Raw genomic sequence first — 22,446 nt, 5'->3', positions numbered from 1 at the left:
TTAACCAAAGCTAAGACAAAAGAAATACTAGAAAGAAAATAAAGTATCCCTTCTTTGGTTTAAATATGAATGACGGTTAAACAACTGGAGATGCTTTTACCTTCTATATTCCTGGTCTTCTTTTTGATCTCAAATATAAGTCTCTCTGGAAAACAAAACACAAGTTAGTTCAAATACATATAAACGATAACAACAATACAAGTTTAATAGAAGGTATGATATTATCAGCCTAGTGTGGGTTTAAAAGAAAGCGGAATATTAAACAACAATCTGTGTTTTCGTTTTACATGCTAAATGGACAAAATAAAAAGAAAGTTTTTTTTTTATTTATTTCAATTTTTTTTTTTGCATTTTTACCTCTGGTCCCTTCGTCGATCACCTCTCTGATCTTTGCTTTTTCTTGCGTGTTTTTGCGTGGTTTCTTTGCAGGTGGAGGTGTGTACGCAGCCTCAGGCTCCCCCCACATCTCTGGGTACACTTCCTTATATGGATTTTGTTCCTCTGTAGAGATAGGGGCATGAAGTTAACACATGGACACATTAAATGAACTAAAGCAGGGCAATGTTTGTACTGAGAGAGATCCATACAGCTTTATGGAGCGTACTTTTGATAACTGATAAATGTTTTTGCTTTCAGCCCCACTTTTCCTGTCAGTAATGACAATTTCTATGGTTTAGATAGAAATTGTTGCAGTAAATATTCTTTTTAGGATACGGGTCTTTTCTACATACAAATAATTTGTAACTTTTCCCAAAGGAAAATCACAAAGGCTGTAAAACAAAAACAGAAGTTTAACAGTTTCACCTGATTCTTTAAGTAAGACTTCATTTACTAAAGCAAAAACACATTTGGTTACCCAAATGCCCCCCCCCCCACAAAGAAAAAAAAAAACAGCAGAAAAAGATATAAACATCTGTGGAATCAGATAAGACAGACACCCTGCCAAACCAATATGCCTTACGTGGATAGGAAACCCCATGAGAGCTGGAAAAAACCCTCCTTAACAGAATAATTAATACATTAATAATGAGCTCATTTGTCTTGTTTTTCTGCCAGTGGTGCAGCGACTGAAATCTAACAAGTGGAAGAGAGCTGGAGAGATCCATATAACATATAAAAGATGACTTTCACTTTGGTTGTTAAACAGACAGAAGGGACTGAATGAATATGTCATAATTGGAGTAAACTGATGATAATGATATCTTTATCATACACATAAACTAAAGAGACAGAATCAGCCAGGCAGGTAAATTAAAACTGCAAAGATTCCAATTTCAGACACTTTTATTACAGTGAACCTCAAGTTATCAGCAGCTGCATATAAGCAGAGTAGCATGTAAATAAACCACATTTTTGGTTAGATAGTTTCTCTATCACACAGATGGAAAAAAATGGTTGCCTGTAGCATCCTACGAAAGAAAAAAAACGACTGTGCGGCATTATGCTGACCAATATCAAGGTTAATCACTGCACTAGGTCTTTACTGCTATTGAACTCCAGTGTGTTGTATTACTAATCAATGCAGCGGTGCGTATCACACAACTGTGGTGCAAGATGAACACTAATTTAAATGTTTATATAGAATTAAAGTGGACTTTCTTTAGAACTTTTAACCTTATTTTGATTCAGTTATCCAGTGTGTGACCCTCTGGAAAACTGCTGATTTTTATTTTACACTGTGGCTGAACACAAACTCAGCTTTGGACTATAGTCAGAGGCATACATGGATCCAGACACTTTTTTCACTAATTGTTTTCTTATCCAAGGCTAAATCCGTGTGTGGAAGCTCCAGCAGTGTACAGTTGCTTATCACAGCCAACAACTTATACAGCTGTCTTTGATATCCTTGTAGCTAAATGCTTTACATGTGCAGTGCTGTGAATGTCATGGTCAAGACTGCAAAATAAAAAACGTTATACCAAAGATGTGAAACATGAGTAAAAATGGCCCTGAAATCTGTCATTTCTCCACTTTTTTCAATAAAATATCTTGCTATTTCCTTTATTTTGATGCCAGCTTTACAGCCTTACAAAATGGGCACAGAGCTAAAATAATACTATTAATATTACAATACTATTATTATTATTTTGCTTACAATAACTCTACATCGCAAGGTTTTGTGCTTTTCTCCACCCTCACGATTAAACTGTAATGTTCACTGAATGACAGCAGACCCCGAATGTGAACGTTTTCAGAGTACACTCATTTACATTTATTAAAGCAAGAAGATCAAATTAAGCTCAAACTGAGTTAACTGAATTAAAATGAGTTTAATGTCTCTGGTATAGATACTGGGATCTATAAACATGACCTGGTTCAACTGGCCACCCATACTGTAACACTGCCTCTACCATGTTTGACAGGTGATATGTTATGCTTCGGCTCATGAGCCGTTTCTGTCCTTCTCCATACTTTTCTCTTCCCAGTCATTCTGGTGCAATTTAACCTTGGTTTCATTTGTCGAGATACTTGTATTTTAATGTTTCTACAAAGTCTAATCTATTCTTCTTGTTCCTGGGTGTAACCAGTGGCCTGTGCTTTTTTGTAAATCCCATGTATCTCCATTCATCAAGGTGTCGCTTTACTGTAGACTGACAATGATACGCCTACCTCTCTCAGAGTGTTCTTATTCAGTTAGATGTTTAGTTGTCTTCTGGGGATTTTCAGGCAAGAGTAATTTCTAAATTGCATTTACATGTGCTGTGTACTGTGCATTTACAGTACACAGCACATAGTGTGCCTCCTACAGTTGTAAACAGGTAATTTGATGTGCCCAGTTAACAATGATGGAGGTGGTGTTTGTGTGAGAGAAGATGACATACCCTCTGGAGGGTCCAATGATTGTGGACCAGCGGGCAGGAAGCCGGTCATGGCCCACTCTATCATCTCTCTGGTCTGAAGATCCACCCCCTCTGCATCATCACTGCCATCACAGGAAGGAACTGGCCTCCCCGCCCGGACGCTGGCCACCTAAACATAACATACACAAGCAGTCGAACTTATGTATATACCAAAGTTTCCGTATCATTAATTGGAAATAGAAGTGATGGCAGTGATGGAAAACAGTTTTTCATGTGGCTCCTATGGCAAGTTAAAACACTAATGTGGTTGTAGCATACGAGACACAGTGGGTGCCACTGAAGCTTCTCTCTCTCTCACTTTTTCACCAAAAACGAACCCCACACAAAATTATAGATTGGACTGCTGTTACCCACATGTTACCACTTTTAAATTGTGGGCAGATCAAGATGAGAACACCACCTCCACAAATGCAAAATAGCCAACCAGGCTGAGCGCACAAGAGAGGAATGACTCTTAGACCAGCACATTCATATTTTTTGGCTTTTTTGGTGTTTGATTTCATCCTGAGAGATTTATAGTTTCCAAGCCTATTAACATCAACATCAACCATCTACACACTCAGAGCAGAGATTAAATAGTGGGTTTGTTACCCGCAGAGCCTCGAAGATGGCTTTCCGGTACATGGACTGTTTGTTGTAGGTTGGCTGGTGGAAGGCAGATGAGAAAGCGCTCAGGGGCATCAACTTCTCCACACAGACCTACACAGTGAAGGAGGAGAGCCACAAATCATCATCAGAAAAGAAGATACCTTGAAATCTCTATTCTTTTAGAGAAGATTTTAGACTTTTAGACATAAAAACTTGGTCTTAGCTTACTAAATTCTCAATGTTCAAAATTCACAAAAAAATAAATTATTATATTTTCCCAAATGTCAAATTTTATCAAATAATTGTGAAAAAATTCATAAAGATTTCAGCCAAGGAACTGTAGCTTCAACGCAGTCTACCACAGACGATAGCTGAGTATCATATTTCAAAAGTTTTAATTGACTGACAATATCTCCATATGTTATCATCTGTAATTTTATTTGTTTACATTTGCTGCACATCTCTTTCTCCCCCCTTCAGAGGCCGATAAGGTGAACCAGGACTTGAGCCTCAATGCAGTAACTTCAGGTTTAACCCTGGATTCTTCAGGAATTACTTTATTTCTGCTGTTTGCCTGGGCTTGTCTGGGCTTCTCTGCTTGGGCCCAGACCTCCCTCTCCCCAGCCACCTCCTCCAGCTTGTCTGGGGGAACACCAAGGCATTCCCAGGCCAGCCGAGAGATATAATCTCTCCAGTGTGTCCTGGGTCTGCCCCAGGCAGGAGGCGCCCAGGAGGCATCCTTGTCAGATGCCCGAACCACCTCAACTGGCTCCTTTCGATGTGAAGGAGCAGCGGCTCTACTCTGAGCACTTCCCGAATGGCCAAACTTCTCACCCTATCTCTAAGGTAGAGGCCAGCCACCCTTTGGAGGAAGCCCATTTCTACTGCTTGTATCTGCGATCTCGTTCTTTGGGTCACTACCCACAGCTCGTGGCCATAGGTGAGGGTAGGGACGTAGATCAACCAGTAAATTGAGAGCTTCGCTTTTACACTCAGCTCTCTCTTCACCACGGCGGAACACCAATCCGTCTGTCGATCTCCCGCTCCCAACTTCTCCCGTCACTCGCAAGCAAGACCCCGAGATACTTAAACTCCTCCACTTGGGGCAGGAACTCGTCCCTGAACCGGAGTGGGCACTCTACCCTTTTCCGGCTGAGGACCATGGCCTCAGATTTGGAGGTGCTAATTCTCATTCCCACCGTTTCACACTCAGCTGCGAACTGTTCCAAGGCGAGCTGGAGGCAATAACCCGATGAAGCCAACAGACCCACATCATCTGTGAAAAGCAGAGATGAGATCCTGAGACCTCCGAATTGAAAGCCTTCCGCCACTTGGCTGCGCCTAGAAATCCTGTCCATAAAATTATGAACAGAACCTGTGACAAAGGGCAGCCCTGGAACGAGTCCGACTTATTGCCGGCTATGCAGACCAAGCTCTTGCAACGGTCGTATAAGGACTGAATGGCCCGTAGCGATGGGCCAGACACCCCATACTCCCGGAGCACCTCCCACAGGACACCCCAAGGGAAACGGTCGAATGCCTTCTCCAAGCCCAGAAAACACATGTAGACTGGTTGGGCAAACTCCCATGCACCTTCAAGTATCCTTGAGAGGATGAAGAGCTGATCCAGTTAATATATAGATATTTCCCTTAAAACTGTTGCTCTTAAATAATATTATATTTAACCAACAGTTTAATTTAATTGTAATTCTAGTACATTTTCTCTTGAGTGCATTTTATTTTTAGCCACCACTACATCAGCATCAGCACTACATCATCAGATCTGTCTAGCCGTAGCACTAATGATACTCACCACAGAGAATTTGCCATCACCAAACCACATTACCCAGCGAGTGCCGTCTGCAGCTCGACTCCGGCCGCTCATCCACCAGGAAACAATCCGGCCGGGCCACCAGGAGAAACCTCGCAGCTTTCCAAACACCAGAGTCCCGATGCCAAAGCCCCGACCATCCTGTTGGCACACACAGAGAAAACAACTGATTTCTAACTGATTAAATAGCTGCTAAACTGAATATTAGAGTCTGAAAAATAGATATAATGGAGGAAAATTGCACTTAATCGTGTTTCCTTTCTATGAGGCATCTACAAGGGGCTCTTTTAGAGAGCATTTTGCTTTAGGGACTAAAAATGTAAACTTTCCTCTAGTTTTAAAAGAATGATGAGTATCTTAGCAACAGACTCATCAAATTAAAGGCTTTTTAAAACCCTTTTAATATCAAACAGAATATAATTTTCTTTTGGGGTGGGGGGGGGGGGAGGGGGGGGGTGCGGAAAGAATTACAACATACAAACAATTTTATCAGTGTTTCACAGAACATGAGCTGCAGCCATATATAGATTACTAAACAGGGCTTCCTGACTCCTTGGGCCCCTGGGTAAGAGCTTCTGTGTGATGTTGTGTTAATATTAATGGAAAGATATACTGTATTGATCCCACGAGGGAAATTGTTTTCTGTTCCTTTTTCAAAGTCTTAGAGTTCAACTAACTAACTACAAAAAAGGGCAAAAATATCCTACAGAGATGGAAAACAACCTCAAAAAACAACCCCCCCCATCCTCCCACCCACAAAAACATCTAATCACAAGTCCTCTGGAAAATGGGGGGCGGGGGGTGTCTTTTACTTGTCCACGCTCAGAGATGGAGTCTCTCGCAAGTATGCAAGTGACCAACTCATCTTGGCCTCACCAAATGTGAAAACAAAGAGAATACCTGCACTCTGTGAAAAGTGTGCTTCTTAATATTGATCACAGGGCCAGATGAAGATGTGTCATCACTGTAATCCTTTAGTGCTTCAAACATTACCTGCAGCTGTCACTGAGCTTCCATTTGTTCTGAGCTTACGGTAGTTGTCATGTTCTAAACTTTCTTTATATACTACACTTTCAAGTATATTTAAGTTGCTGTGATTTTATCTAAGGAATCAAGAGTCTAGGGGTTAGTGCATTAATCTAACAACTGAGCGGTCCCTGGTTTGCGACTGGGAGGGATCATAACCCTAACCTCATTCAGCAGTGTTACAATCTAGTGTGCAATTAATGCTGGTCGCAGGCCTGAGAAATGGTAGGTTTCTTCTGGTGTAAAAATCTCAGTCAAATGAAATATGTGGATCAATCTCCGGCAGGAAATAAAAGAGCAGCTGAATGTTGTATAGGCAAAGTTTTATGTCGCTGGCACTAAAATGTATTTCATTTCTCAACAAGAATTTCTGTGTTTTTTTTAAATATAGAAACACATTCCACTGAAGCAATTTTACAGTAATATTGTAATTAGGTGAACAAGAACCTTCAAGCTGTTGAACTCTTATCTCTGAGTAAAGTCAGCAAAAACAATCACAAGCTGAGAAAACTTGAAGCACTGAATCATGCTTCTTCTGTAGTCTTTTTTTCAGTGTAGCAATGACTGATAAAATAGCCACAAAATGACTACAACTTGGCCTCTGTGTATAAAGTGTGGCCCGATTTTGCATTCATTGGATCCATATAAGACCAACAAGATTGGCTGTTGGATTATAACCTATTAAAAAATGACTAGCTAGTTCTTGCTAAAACTGTCTACAGAAGTAAATAGAATTTATTCAAGATGTTTAAAAAAATCAGTATTCATTGTTTTAACATAAATGGGATCATTTCATGTACAACAGTATATAAATAACAAGAGACAGTTATCAAGTACATTGAAACTAAACAGGTCAAGGACATCAACATCAACTCAAAGAAAACAATGCTCAACCCACACTTGTCTCTGTCAGTCAAAACAGATTTGAATTGATTAAAAGGAATTAGCTTAGTATCTAATTTTTCAAGCTTCTGCAGATTGTTCCACTTCTGTAGAGCACAGTACATAAAAGCCAGTTTCCAGATTGCAGTATTAGCAGAATATTATCTTCAAGGACCAAATAGAGCCTAGTGTAAAATTGATCTACAGTTAAACAAAGAAATGTAAGATTCCCAGGAAGCTTGCCAAGAACTACTTAAATAAAACACTTTTCTCTTCTCACTGTCACCAAACTTCCTCATATTGATCTTCAAGTTGTGTTTTAAAGCCATGCCCAGTTAGGAACCTGAAATTAAAATATTATACTGCATCAATAGAGTTTAAAAATAGAAGCAGAAGAATGTGTCTAAATTAGTAACAGCTAAAATACTCACTGGACAGTTTTCTTGACTGGGATTCTTTCTATAAAATAAGACTTAGTTCATGACATTGGTTTTTGAACCATAGTCTTACATCAAGCCAGAAATGTGTGTGCACATATGTATTTAGTTGTCACTCTTTAAATTGGTGTGCAAATAGAAATATTCAGTTGGTCATCACTATATATATTAGGGGTGCAACGATATTCGTATCGATATTGAACCGTTCGATACAGTGCTTTCGGTTCGGTACGCATATGTATCGAACAATACAAAATTGGTAATTTATTTTATCAACTTTCCTTCTGACGATGCTGTCTGTGTTGAGCGCTCAGTGAATCTGCGTTCGACTACTCCGCCTAGGCTGCACTGTCGAGCGCAGATCCACTGAGCGCTCAACACAGACAGCATCATCAGAAGGAAGAGCGCAGGGCAAGCTAGCGAGACAGAAGTTAAGCTCTCCTTGCAACATGGCAAATTGAACCTCCCCCACCCTCATTCAGATCTGGCGTTTGGAATTATTTTGGTTTTCATGTGACGTATGACCCTGAAGGTAAGCGAGTCATGGACTAAAGTAAAACAGTATGTTGGATGTGCCACGCAATGCTCAATTACATGGGTGGGAACTAGTGTGTTAGCGCAGTTAGCTCGTTAACGCGTTGGCCGTCCAGCCCCATGCACGGGGCGATCAGGGGTAACTCGTTAACGGAGATTTGCCGTGTTGTGGCGTTAACGTCATTTCAACGAGATTAACGCTAACAGCACTAGTGGGAACACAACGAATATGACTGCACATTTACGCCGACATCATCCTAGTGCAAAGACAAGTGGAAGCAGACAAAAACAACAAGCACGCATGCTACAAACTTTACCCGAGTCATTTAGACAGCCGTTAGCACATGATTCTCCTTATGGGGACCTGATATGTTTAATATGCTGCTGAGAATATAGCCCAGAAGAAGCGTATAGTATAGCTTTTATTTTGGAAAGAGCCATTTCTCTGTAATAAACTCTCTTTTCCAAAGATGAGTGATTCCTCAATCAGATACAGGGCTCGCAATATCGCTAGCCCGACGTCCCGGGGCTAGCGATTTTTCCAGTCGGGCTACCAAAATCTATTTCTTCCCTGCCCGTCGGGCTATCGTAGGAAGGAAAAATATATGTCAATGGTTTTGCATTCTTTCGGAAATGTAGCTGGGTAATTATGTCATTGGCATCGGTGAGCCACTGTCAATATGTGACATATTGAAATCGCGTTTGAATTTGCGCTTGTTTTTTGCTTTCACTTTGCAATCGCGCGAACTGTGTATAGAGAGCGACAGCACTGATTGGTGAGTGATGATAATTTGCGCACCAATTCCTCTGCGTGTGTAAAAGCAGCAGGATATATATTTCAGTTCTGCTGAGCCAAATAAGACAGGTCAGGGTGAAGAAGTGACAGCCAAAGAAAAGCTTACCACAAAACGGAAAAGTTATGACAACTCAGACTATAAGGCAAAAAGAAAGTGCAGCTTTATGGTTTCATGGACAAAAGAATTTCTGTGGCTGCAATATGATGAGCTATATAACCAGGGGTGCACATAAGTGGTCCGCAGGCGCGCATTCGCTGTCAAAATAAAAAACACACACAAGGGTTAGGGTTAAATTTAAAAACTGTACTTTTGAGTTAAAATATATATTTATAATTTTAATAAATGACAAATTAAAAAGGCATGAACATTTTTTTGTATCGAAAAAATATCGAACCGTGACACCAAAGTATCGAACCGAACCGAACCGTGAATTTTGTGTATCGTTGCACCCCTAATATATATATATATAGATATATATATAGAAATATATATATATATATATATATACATACATATGTATGAGTCATATACATATGCAGGAGTCCTTCTTTGCACAGCTGATCAGGAAGGCTAGCTCTGTGGTCGGCATGAAGCTGGACACTCTGGTGACAGTGGCAGAAAAAAGGACACTAAAAAAGCTGCTGGACATTATGAACAATGCTGGGCATCCTCTGCACACGGCCATTAACAACCAGGAGAGTCTGGTCAGTGACAGGTTGCTTCTCCCCAAGACAAGAACTAACAGACTTAAAAACTCCTTTGTCCCACACGCCATCAAACTGTTTAACTCCTCTCTGGAGGGGAGAGGGAGGAGAAACAGGAGGACAAAGGAGGGGGGAACAACTAAGCTGTAGTGCCTCTTCACCTCACTGTACAATACCTTGTGCAATACTTTTTGTAAATAGTCAATGGTGCAATAGACCTCAATACTTGAAATGTGCAATTCACTTGTATTTTTATTTTTATTCCTATTTATTCTATCTATCCCCTTCGTATATTTTATTTATATTTGTCTCTGTATTTATATATGTGTGTGTATGTGTGTGTGTGTATATATATATATATATATATATATATATATATATATATATATATATATATAATATTCTGTAACTGTAACTTCTGTCGGTGCTGTGCTTTTTGGAAATCGAATTTCCCAGAGGAACCCACCCGAGGGATTAATAAAGTTCTATCTTATCTTATCTTATATAGATATAGATATACATATGCATATACATGTACACATTTAAACTAACATGCATGTTATGGCGTGCCTGTCATCAGAGGGCGCTGTTGTGTGTAAAATAGCATTGACCGTGTACAGGTGAATTTTACTGTTTCTGACCTTTACTCCTAAGCTAATTGTTAAATGTGAATAAAAGTGGTCCTAGAATAAAACCCTGTGGCACACCTTTGTTAACACCACCAGATATCATCCATAAGCCACACTTTGTTTTCAACAACTGAGAAAACCAGTTCTCAGCTTGACTTTTCATCCAATCGAAAGAACCTGATGATTGACAACATTTAATATAAAATATATGTGCTTTGATATAATTAACACTGTTTAAATTGTGGCTTTCAGAGAATGGATACTCTGAAGCAGAGCCATTCAAAATAAACACTATTATTTCACATCACCAGTAAACTGATGACAGAAAATGACAGAGAGGGAGGAGGAGAAGCAACAAATGTTCCCAGCCAGACCGGAGATGAGTCACAGTGACACTCCCGGAGCTTTCAACTGTATCAACATCACATATTGTACATGGTCGTCCTAAATGAATTTAGCATCCCAAGTTTTCATGAAAATGGAGATGTTCAATACTGTTTTATCATTTTAAGTAATTCCGATCATGCTGGTTTAAAAGGTGAGAGAATAAAATTAAAGTTTGAAATTAAAGTTTTGGTGAGATTTATTCTGTGAGCTCCGGCTCTTAAATTGAAGAACAAACTCAGATGTTTTAAACTGACCACTCAATCACTTACTACCCACTGTAAATTATTCACTACACAGTGAACTAATCAGTGAACAGATGCAGACAGCTGTTGATACATGCATGTGTCACTGCCACAGAATTATACCCCTAATTATCTCTGCCTCTAAAACAAAGGAAGAACACTGACACTTTAGTGTTACTATGCTCTGTAATTGAAAAAAATCTCACTACAGCATTTAAATATACATTTGTAACACATATCATATGTGATTTTCAGACCTACTGTCTGAAGTTTAACTCAATTTTAAAGCCCTCCAAAAAAAGGCGTCAGAAATTCACAGAGTGTGAAGGTGGGACCAGGCTTGTTGTATGGAGGGAAAAAGAGGTTTAAGTCATAGAAAAAAAGCTGTAGGAATGAGTGTGACTGGGTGAAAGCATCTTTAGTACATGGTTGAATGTAGTAAAGGTTCTTTAAGTGCTCAGTAATAAGCATGTTATAGTTTTATGCCCAAAAGGCTGCTAGTGTTCACTGTCATCAAACAAGCACAAGGCTTTTTATTACAATGGACCAACTCTGCATGCACCCTTCATCTGGACCTCAAAGAAGCATAAAAGGAGTGACACACTAGTGGTGTCTGGTCTGCAACAGAGTATTATTAGATCCACCTTTTGGGCTTTTCTAAAATACACTGCAGTGCATCTGGTGAAGTCTGAAGTAAGAAATACAAGTTGGTTCAGCGAGCGTGAATCTGAGCCTCGAGCCCGGAGGATGTATGGGGTTGGACCAAAAATGACAGCCAGAATCTCTCACCTGGTATTCAATCTCACTGGGCGTGGCCTGTTCTCCCCTGGCGACCGGCTCGGGTGTCACAGCGACCGTCGGAGAGGCAGGGTCTGTGTGTTGTTGTGAAGGGGGAGGGGCAGGGCTGGCGGGCTCCTCCTCTTTCTGAAAGTCAGCTTCTGAGAGGTCATCCATCATGTTTATCTCTGCCTCCCGGTAGGCCCGTCGCTCTGCCTGCGAGAGAGGAAGGATACTTTTATTCCATCAACGTTGTTTGATGCACAGGTGTTGAGTTCACAGGATGACACAGGGGAAAAGTCCTTCCCACAAGAATTAAACACAAATGCCTTTAATGCTTTAATAAAAACACAAAAGAAGCATGTTCCCAAAATATCAATTATGAGATAATAAAAACACAGATTTCTCCTCTGGTAGATGCGAGTACATGCTGGCAGGTTGATAAACATGATTGAAACAAGAGAAGGTGGTCAGATAATATGTTTTTTTCTCCAACTGTTGCAAAAACAAGCAATTTATTTTAGTTTTGAAATGCTAATTTTCTAGATACTCTTCAGAAAAGTTGCCTAGTCACTTATATGCATGGTTCCTAAACATCACGAAAAGATGAATATATGAGGGGTTTTTTTATAATTGTGTGGAAAGTTTTAAACAAAGCAGCCTGATATCAGTCAGAGGGAACTGAACTGACTTGTCCCACTCTGACTCACACGGAGGAGAACAGTAGATTAAATCATATCTATACTTGTCTTGAAAATCTGAGGTTAATTAACATTTGGAAGTGATACAGACTGACTGAAGGCTTTAGTGTGTTATATTCCAGTACACGTCAAACTGTGGAGCCTGCTTTTGACTTTTCTACTAAAAACTAATGCAGAAACTGGTGCGCTAAAAGTCATTAAAGTCTCTGATGCTCAAAATTTCCTGGCTAGGAGATCCGGTCTGGTGTTAAAAGTGTCACCTCATATTCAAACTAAATCTATGCCCAAAATCTTTTAATTTTCTACCTCACCAAGGCTCTTTGTCAAAGGATGGTTTGGCAAAGCTATGAGGTAATGTCAGCATTATCTTACAAGAAGGAACATGTATAAAATGTTGTATTTGAAGTAATTGGAAGTTTTAATCAAGTTAAAAACATTAGAAATTAACAAGTGGACACATTGACAACAAATTGTTTTTCAGCTCAAGTTAATATTTATTAGGCCCTGGAAAAATAACTGTAAAAATGTTCCAATTTTTGACCTTATGTGAGTGTAAGAACAAATTAAAATTCCTATTACTAATTTCTGCTCCATGTCAAAATTTCCAACACCAGACTCACGATTTATGTCCGACTTTTTATCAGATTTTCCTTTGGGCAAACCTCCCACATGTACGCATATCCTCCTCCACCAGTACTGATATCATTAGATAATAGATTACTCATTCAAATGTTTCATCAAATAAGACTTCACGTTTACAATAGGTTGTGTGGGTTTGCCATTTTGCTCTTGCTATTTTACTGCGAGTAGAAATATGAGAAGAATGAGAAAAAAATGCAAACAAAAGGTCCCTGGCTCAATGGTTTCTTTGGCAAGTGAACAAGCAAAAAATGTACTACTGAATACTGAAGCAGCATTTAAACAAATTTTTTGCTATTTCAACTTTCTACCACAAATCAAGAAGTCAGCAGATCTCAGAGCTGGGCCAAATCAGCCAGGGGCTCAGCAAATGTCCCTCCACATACTGGTGTGGTAAATTTAACTTTTTAAGTTGCTTTAACCTGCCTACAATTTTCGCACAGCTGCAAGCCACATTGGAACCCACCTGGGTCTCACAAGAGGGCCATAAATTAGGCAGGTGGAAGCATCAGTCTTCTTTTTTACTCTATTTGTCCTGAGTGAAAAATGAATATGAATGATGTGAATAATGTCAGGTTATTTGAAATTTTAAACATTGTAAAAGTAGGTAAATAATAAACACACATAAATAGATATAGACCTACGTAGCTTTGAGTTCTGATATAGTGAATAAGAGATTCCAATCAAGATAACTATAGATAACTAATACGAGCTAAACTCAAAATATTATTTAATTATTGTACACATACAATTCAGAATAAAAGAAATGACTGACTATTATTACCTGTATTTATTTTTTACTATTTTTTTTTTTTAATTTGGACAACAACAACAGTGTTGCTCTGATTGTCATCATCCCAGGGTTGGGATTTTCATTGACTATATTTAAGTTTGTATTTTATGGTTCTTGTATTTGCTTGTTGTCCACCTTTTCCTCTGTCTCTGTCTTCATGTTTAGCATGTGTCATTTGGTCATGTCATGTTTTACTGTGAAGGCTAGTCTTCTGCAGTGTCTTACTCTAACTTTTCTTCCTGCTTTTCTCTCGCCTTTGTCAATTACATCCAGCAGTGTCAGGATTCAGTTCCCTATCAGTCCTCAGTGTGTATATATAGTGCTTACTCTGTTCTGTCTTCTGTCATGTTGTCTGCTTAGAGTATATGAAACTATCAGTTTACTTCCTCCTTGTGTCCTGGTGCCCTTTTCCTCGTATCCTGTGTTCATTCAGTTTGGTTAACTGTTGATTGGTGAGGGTTTTTTTTTGTTCCTATTCAACTCTCCACACAGCTACACTGTGACATGAATAGCACAGGTTAAGAATTTAAACAATAACACCCAAACTCAAAAGAAAAAAGTGACTCTAGAAACTTTTGAAGATAGTTAAAAAGATGACAGCTGACTGGCAACTTCATCAGCTATTATGTACGTTAAAATCTTCCCTGCATATTACTGTCATTGATCATGTCTGGCATGCCCGCGCCTGTCGAGGACATCGTCTCCTCCTCATGTGTGTTTCCCCATCTATGATAAACTTTGTTTTATTTCTGCTGGTCCGTAGCCAAACACTGTCCTTCGAGGAGGTCTCATAACTGATGCTTTTTGTGGTTCTTTCTAGCTAAAGTGGCGGCTGCTCTAGATCAGGGCCCTGCTGCCTCGAGCTGCAGGAACAATCCTTTAATTGTTCCTCTAAACAGGAAGTGAGTGGGGAAAGAGGGTGCGGTGGGGAGGGAGTTCAGTGGGTTCAACTTAGGAAGGAGAGAGAGAAAGAGAGGAAGAGAAAACAAAGAGCGAAAGAGTAAATAGGATTATATCATAAAACTGGAGAATACAGCACAGACAGAATGCGCAGCTCTTTGAGTGGAAGTCAGGAAGACACAGAGCTCAGATTTTCAACTTAGAGTTGACTTCATTGTACAGCAGTTGTGACCAATTACAACATCATACTATAAAAATACACGATTAAAATTACAAGTCTTGTATTCATACTTTCCCTAAAGTACAAAAGTACACCAACCCCCCCAAATGTGAATGAGTTTCATTATTAGTTTAATAGAGAGTGGGTTAAGGAGTTTGAGCTGTACTTTAATATTTTAGAAGTCAATGATCAGCTTTGTGTATAAAATCCTTGGAAAAAACAAACATTTGAATTCACTCAGACTGGCCTTTAGGCTCCGATCAATGCCTGTGGTTGCAAAAAGACTTGAGGTCTATGTCAAATCAGCCCTCAGCTCCCTTTATTTATGACCTTAATAAAACCTTTCCTGATGACTTTATGGTCTCAGTCACTAGTTTCCTGTGTTACTGAATAAAACCTGATTTTAATTTTGTAAACAGCACCCATTAGAGTTTAAAAGAAAGATAAATCAGGGTCTGGTTTACCCTTTGATTGACAATTTGCTACTGTATGAGAGTGGAGCGTTGCTCGATTTCTAGTTCAATCCATCCCTTCCTTTTTCAAAGCATTTTGTGGTGGCTGACATACTCATCTCTGGACTTAACAGGAAAAGTTTGACGTCACAGTGGCTACAATCATCTTTATAATTTCTAAACACTCCACGCTTAGACTGGACTAGCTTTGCATCATCAAGTTCTTTATTCATCGTCTACTGGGCCTTGATGTTGCCCGTCATGTCATCCTCCAATGCAAGATGTTTTTATCTCCACTCCCCTTAGAGATTAAAGGGTTAGATATTAGAAAATGGAGACCCCAGAGGACAAACATGTGAAATAAAAGCAAAGAGATGGAAAGAGATACAGCAAGGAGACACTTTAAAGTGGACATAGCTACATATTTTTATTCTTGTACTCCACTTAAGTAGCTTTGCATGATTCATAAAACAACGTAATCCAGTTTTATTTTTCCAACTGAACCTTAAGGAAGCCCCTCAGTTCATTATTGTCTATTTCTGATGTCATATATAGCCAAGAACTAAAAAAAAAAGTACAAACTCAATGTTTATAGCAGTCTGATGCCTGAACTTTTGGATTACATGAACAGATACTGACATTGTTATTTAAAAGTTTGAACAGGAGCACACTGGCCTCCAAATTTTAGTGAAAAGTAAGAATAAGTAAATATCAGAAGGGCACTTAGAAAGCGCAGACCTCCACCAAGGCCATTTTTAAATAAAGTAATCCAGGTCGGCACCAAAATAGTAAAGGTTCTTTTTTTTATACCTCTCCTCAAATTTCATGGAAACTGGTAATTTTGCACATTTCATAACATTACAACCTAAAACTCATAATTGTACATAAGGATGGGATTTGAGTAAGCATAGTGCCCACCCGTGATTATCAGTAATAGCTACCTGCAGAAAATCAAACTTCGGTGCTGAAAGATGACACAGTAATGTGGCCCTGAGTTGAGCTCTCAGCTTAAAAAAACAAAAAAAAACAAAAAAAACTAACCATGTGCTCACTCCTACAGATGAGGTCCTATTGACCTAAAATCTTTCTAACACTAAAGAGAACCATTTGTTTGTTACTGGAGCTGATGTAGAAACCTGCTGCATTCTGCTAAATAGAAAAAAGAAAAGGAGAAAAATGGTGAGGGCTACTGATGGCATAAATTCACGTGGAGGAGACAGTTTGTGACGGTGTTCTCCCGAGTATGACCCCGAGGTGAGAAGGTCACTTTTTCTCACTCCTGTTGGCCTCTGACCTCATAAAATCCTAATCAGCCTGTTACATGGATCATAGACAAACCACACACACACTCGCTCACTCACATACACAAAGAAAGTGAGGAAATCTCCATATGTCTTCACTGGTCCCTAAAACATCTGGGAGACTTAAATAAAAAAACTGTTTTTTTCCTTCCTGCAGCTAAATGGCAGCTATTTTTATTTTTTTATTAGTGCAAATGTTTTGTGCACTAAAAGTAAAGCAAGCACACACAAAAAATACACTTATTTTGCAGTTGACCTCTCTTGAAAATACTAAATCAAGTGGATATTTGGTGTGAACACAGCTGGCTTTGTTATGAGTTTAGAAGCTATAACTAACTAAATACTTTGTGGTTTACATTAAACAGCTGTTCATACTGACCCTCCTATAATAATCCAAATTCTTTACAATCTCAGAAAAAGGCTTCCCAGGCCCTTTCATCAATATATATAAATTTTTGTCTAAGGAAATAATCTAGGCTGTAGTATCCAGTGCAGACCGACTGATTTCATATGAATTGAGCCCTTTGGCATTTAAAAGCCTGATGTTCTTTGTGTTTTGTCATTTTTACGAGAAATATAGAACCAAGAAGAAACAGGTTTCAGCCTTGTGATAATTTTCTCACATCACTCTGATCTTTTCTTGAAAGTGTTCTAATCTTTCTGTCGAACACAGAACAAACTGAGAAAATCCTCTGGATAAACTGCACAAATGTCTGGTGTATTTTTATTTAACAGTGTAATGGTGCACAGATTACATATGTACACATTAACCAGTTATTACTGTGTTAGTCTGGACAAGCTGACAGTCCTTTGCTTAGATTTCAGATCCCAAATCTTTACTCCAAGGATTTTGCTTATATATGGGAACTTTCTGATGGGCAGATGTTGTTTCATGGATTTGTTCTCTTAATGTCTTCAGACAGGCCACACTTCAGAAGCCAAGTTCACACAATTTTCATCAATTAATTCTTGTTTGGTTATTTTCCCTAACAAAAATATTAGATCTAGTTTCTTGCCATAATTTTCACCTGGTTTTCTGCCCCACAGTTTGAGATCCACTGATGTAATCCCAGACCAGAGTGGCTGGACTGTGGCGGCCACACCATCTGTTGCAGGATGAGTTGTTCTTCGTGTGGCTGAAGATAGATCTTTATGACTCTGGCTGTGAGTTTGGTGTCGTTGTCAGGCTGCAGAACGAATCTGGAGCCGATCAGATGCCTCCCTGCTGGTATTTTGTGACCATAAAATAAGTTCCTATACCTTCTGCAGTCTGTATGTGTGCATGCTGGATGAACCGTAGTTTGACATTTTTAACATACACACATGTCGCCCTTATTTACATTCCTTCCATCTTTGTTTAGGCATTCTTGTCATTTTACCCTAGCAATGTAATTCACCACAATATTTTGCCACAGTAACAATGAGCTTCAGGGTCAGACCTTAAAATGTTATGCAGATACAGCAGGAATTAGTCCAATTACGGGTTTGGAATTCAAAAGTTTTTAGGCTTGATGCCTGAAAAAAGGTCAGCTGTTAACACCAGCTGTAGAAATTTTGTTTTGTTCTACAACATTAAATATGCAAATATACCAATCTTGAATTTTGGCCCTTTTATGTGTCCCGCAGAAAGTGATTGTGAATAAGTGGCTAAATGAGCTGGTTTTAAAGTAGTGAAGTAGGCCACGAAGTGCTGTACAGAAGAACCAAAGTGTTAAAAAGAAAAGCAGCAAGTCTAGAGGGCAGGAAAAACAAAGCTGGGCTCCAGTCTAATATCTTAGTTTAGAAAGATTCCCAAGTCATTGAAGAGACCCTGAAGTATCTGCTTGTCAGGCATAATAAGAGCTCTAAATACTTTAAAAAAAGCTGCTTCAGGTCGTCATTTATAACCTCATTTGGCAGAGGATACACTGGACCATCATTCACGGAAGTATAGAAGAAAACAATATGCTGTAATCCACAGCCACGCTCTATCAGACTGTTCATGAAAACAACCGACATAACTGACAAGCGCCACAGATAATGTGTTAAATAATTAGTTCTTCACTTCATGTCATGACCTGCTGTCATGTTTTTAACCTCAAATGAGAGTTTGTTAAACCCACAGCTGAAGATTAAGCTGCTGAGATAAAATCTACTCTAAGTTATTGCTTTGCGTGAAGAACGTAGGTTTATATATAAAAATATCTGAGGTATAAGTGAACTGAACATGAAATATTTAGACAATAAGATTGGTGGGCTGATTAAGGTCCAGAGGGAACACTGGGACTGTAGTTTGATGTGCTTCATAGAGACGTTGCCACACTCAGGTGAATACACACACTCTGACTGTACTTGTCTTCAGGACTTTTCGGTTAATCTGAGCGATAAGAAGAAATGTGTGAGGACTGTGTGTGGATAGCTGTGATTTAAATATGGTGTAGAATAGGGCTGTGTCATATTGTACTGTCTGTGATAACAAGGGTATAATGTTTTACATGATAGAACAGTGCCATGTCGAGATATAAATTATACAATAATGCTTAAGTTGCCTAGCAACAACGACACAAGCCCAAACATGTCTAAGAGCAGGAGCAGCGTGCTGATGACCACTGAGTACCTAAAAAAGGACAACCACCTCTATCCTCTAAGCAAAATTATTGGAAAAACATGCTTAAAAGCTGTTACCATTAAAGGTGGAAACAACAAACTTGTTTCACCAAGTCTACAAAAGAGGCGATACTAACAGCTGGTGACGTGTAACACAAAAGTAAATAAATGACTCAATCAAACATCGCTGGAGTATTTGTTAGTTGCACTCTATGTGGCAGGAAGAGCAAATGCTGGATGGTTATTACTCATGCGGTTATGTGGTGGTACAGGAGGGCTTTAAGCGACTGGCTAAAAAGCTCGACATCCCAGGTGGAAAATATTGCTTTAATTTCTGTTTTATTATGCGACAATATTTGTGCAGGCTCCTAAAGAATTACAAGGTTAAGTTACTTTAGTTAAATGTTAAACCGAAGTGTCATGATTATGTTATAGTTAAAATTCTCAGGACATCATTGTAAGCTCCATATTGTTATATACCTATACCTTAAAGCTAAGAATAAATATTCAGAGAAATCATCACAAACATTTCATCATCACTAACGACACAGCACAGCAAAACATTACAATCCAATGCAATCTCCAGCTTCTACATCATGCGTATCAGAATCTCAATGGAGGTTTTCTGTGTTGTTTACAGGAGCAGTTTTGACTATGAGGTGATAACCTCTTAATATTACCACCTTACGATTGTGACAGCCATGCGCACTGTAACTGTGATATAAAATGTTCATCCTGTTTCTTCTCTAAATTCTAAATTGTAATTTGATCTCAACCTGGGCTCATCTAAACTTTTTGCTGTTGCTGTGAAAGAAACTCAATCATTACGTGTAGCATCTGGACCGGATCATCTCATTAGAGGACTTGGAGCTGGCTCGTGCTGCTGAGTGAACTCGGCCAAAGCCAGTCCTGCTTACTGGATGAAACTGTGTTTGTTGCCTGGCAACCTTAGCTGATTGAACACTCCACCAGGAAGTTTTTTTCATGGATGAGGATGACTCACTGGTGACAGGCAGATATGCATTCATCACCTGCTTGGGTTTCTGTGAGCGCAGGGCTCTGGGCTGAAATAACCTGCAGGGTCAGCTTCATGCAACCAGCACTACATAAAAAAACACAAAGGGATTTGTCACCTTTATTCAAACTGTGGATGCAGTGAAGGCAAAAAATTATTATTAATCTGATAATATTACTGGTAGCTTTACAGGGAATTTATAGCACAAAAAGGTTTTACATGCAGTTATTTCAGCACAAACTACTATTTGGACCGTTATTTGGTGTACTCCATATGGCCAACACTAAGTTTCGCAATAAGCAATACATTGAAATATATTCCAATATAGTGCACATATACTTGTATACTTAGATATTTATTTTTTACTATATTACCTTATTTATATTATATGTATATATATGTTTATATTTTACTTTGTCTTACAGCTAGGACTGCTACAAATAAAGAAACATACGTAGACAGATGTTAACTAAGCAATGAATTATGAGTAAGCACAGCTGTTTGTGGGCTTTATAGGACAGAATACACTTGCAGTATAGGGCATGCACTAAAAACTGAATTAAGATCATTAGAGCAACAGCATTTTTCACAGTTTAAACATATGTATATGACACAATTTATCACATTCTTTAGTGTTAGCTAGCAAGACTTTGAAGTAAATGTATTTTAAAGAACACATGCTTTGTCTCTTCAAATCATGATGGCAATGAAGAAAACAGAGCTTTAAAACAAATGGTAACCGTTGTATTTTAACCCAAACCATCATCTGTTTCTAAAATATGTAAACCAAATCATCTTTAACAATAATCAACGATAACCAGTAGGCCTTACTTCCTACAAGCCAACAAACAGTTGTGCTTAGTGTGGCCACAAAAGTTTATATGTTAGTTTACTCTGTCAACAAGTACTATACAATGGTGCCGGTTAACATGCCTGTTATCTGCTTTCTTGCACAGATCCCTTATTTTTTGTAAAAATCTAAAAGAAGAAACTTAAATCAAGGAGGAGTATTGAATAGAAATATTAATATTAGGAATACAAATATAATAAATAAATGCAGATATTGTGTTATGAGGTAAGAATTTCTGTATCTGGTGTTGGAGAAAGTGCTGCTGCCAGTCTGGTAAGAAAATTTCCCCCCTTTAAAAATTTAAAACATTATGTAAATGGACACAAATTGGGTGCAGGAAAAATTTAAAATGTGTGTCTAGAGACATGGATCAATAGAACGGAGGTTATGATTATTTCAGGAACTCCTTTGAGACTTTGTTGGATATAAACATGTTTTGAAGGACACGTTCCACCTACGGACTCAAATTATATGCAGTCCAATTCTTTTCATTTATGTTGTTTTTACTGCATTGCTGCATTTCTTTTGCTGTTATATAGATTGTTTTTATGCATTGTAGTATGACTATTTTTTTTCTATATTATGCAGGAGAGGAACCTGGTTTGTGAACCAGTTTAAATGGAGTAAGGCCAGTTAAATGAAACGTATGCACTGAAATCTTTGAAAATACATGAAACAACAGACTCTGTCTATGGAGCTTCCCATCAGCCTTTAAATACTTCACATCACCTGGAGCAATTACAATCAGGTGCCACATAAGGACAGGTCTTTTGTTTTCTGCCCACACAGCTGCCAGCTCACTCAAAGGCAGCAAATGCTCTTTTAATAATCTGACTCAACATTACGACTGAGGGCAAGTTTAAGTTCTCACATATTGTTTTACTACATATAACATCAAGTAATTTATGCTGCAATCAATAAAAGTGTGATGACTGTGAGGTTTGAAATGACCTTCCAACCTATAAAACACACAGTAATTAGGCCAGTTGGCAGCATTTAAGCTGGAAGACTTTCACTTTGCTGGGGCTCATTCAAGCCTCTACTCTATGTTAGGCTGCAGAAGATTTTCTGGGTTCACCCGCATGTTTGGTCACAAATCTGTGTACTTTTTTTTTTTTACATCAACAACTCCTGTGAATCTTTCTGTCAAAGAGGAACTTCTCAGATTCAACCAGAAGGTATCATGATAACAAGTTAAAATTTGTTTTAAAACAAAGAAACGTTTCTTTGTTTCTTTGTTTCATTGTTAAAGGAGGAAAATAACCTGAAATGACTGAATCTACTTGAAACTAAA

The 22,446-nt window shown here is 38.7% G+C and overlaps 1 protein-coding gene across 10 annotated transcripts in view; it reads right to left on the bottom strand.

Annotated features, from left to right (window-relative positions):
- The window catches only part of LOC113006752 (DNA (cytosine-5)-methyltransferase 3A-like), a 94,079-nt gene that overhangs the window by 12,338 nt on the left and 59,295 nt on the right, over positions 1 to 22,446 (bottom strand). For all 10 annotated transcript variants that reach the window (XM_026142909.1, XM_026142910.1, XM_026142905.1 and 7 more), the window contains 6 exons: positions 11,708 to 11,911; positions 5,263 to 5,421; positions 3,453 to 3,560; positions 2,823 to 2,970; positions 358 to 501; positions 101 to 145 (listed from right to left, as the gene is read on the bottom strand). In XM_026142909.1, the coding sequence (XP_025998694.1) occupies positions 101 to 145; positions 358 to 501; positions 2,823 to 2,970; positions 3,453 to 3,560; positions 5,263 to 5,421; positions 11,708 to 11,911 (808 nt within the window). The remainder of the gene's footprint in view (positions 1 to 100; positions 146 to 357; positions 502 to 2,822; positions 2,971 to 3,452; positions 3,561 to 5,262; positions 5,422 to 11,707; positions 11,912 to 22,446) is intronic.

Source organism: Astatotilapia calliptera, chromosome 15, assembly GCF_900246225.1.
Source record: "Astatotilapia calliptera chromosome 15, fAstCal1.2, whole genome shotgun sequence".
NCBI lineage: Eukaryota > Metazoa > Chordata > Actinopteri > Cichliformes > Cichlidae > Astatotilapia > Astatotilapia calliptera.
This window is presented reverse-complemented; position numbering and strand designations above follow the sequence as displayed.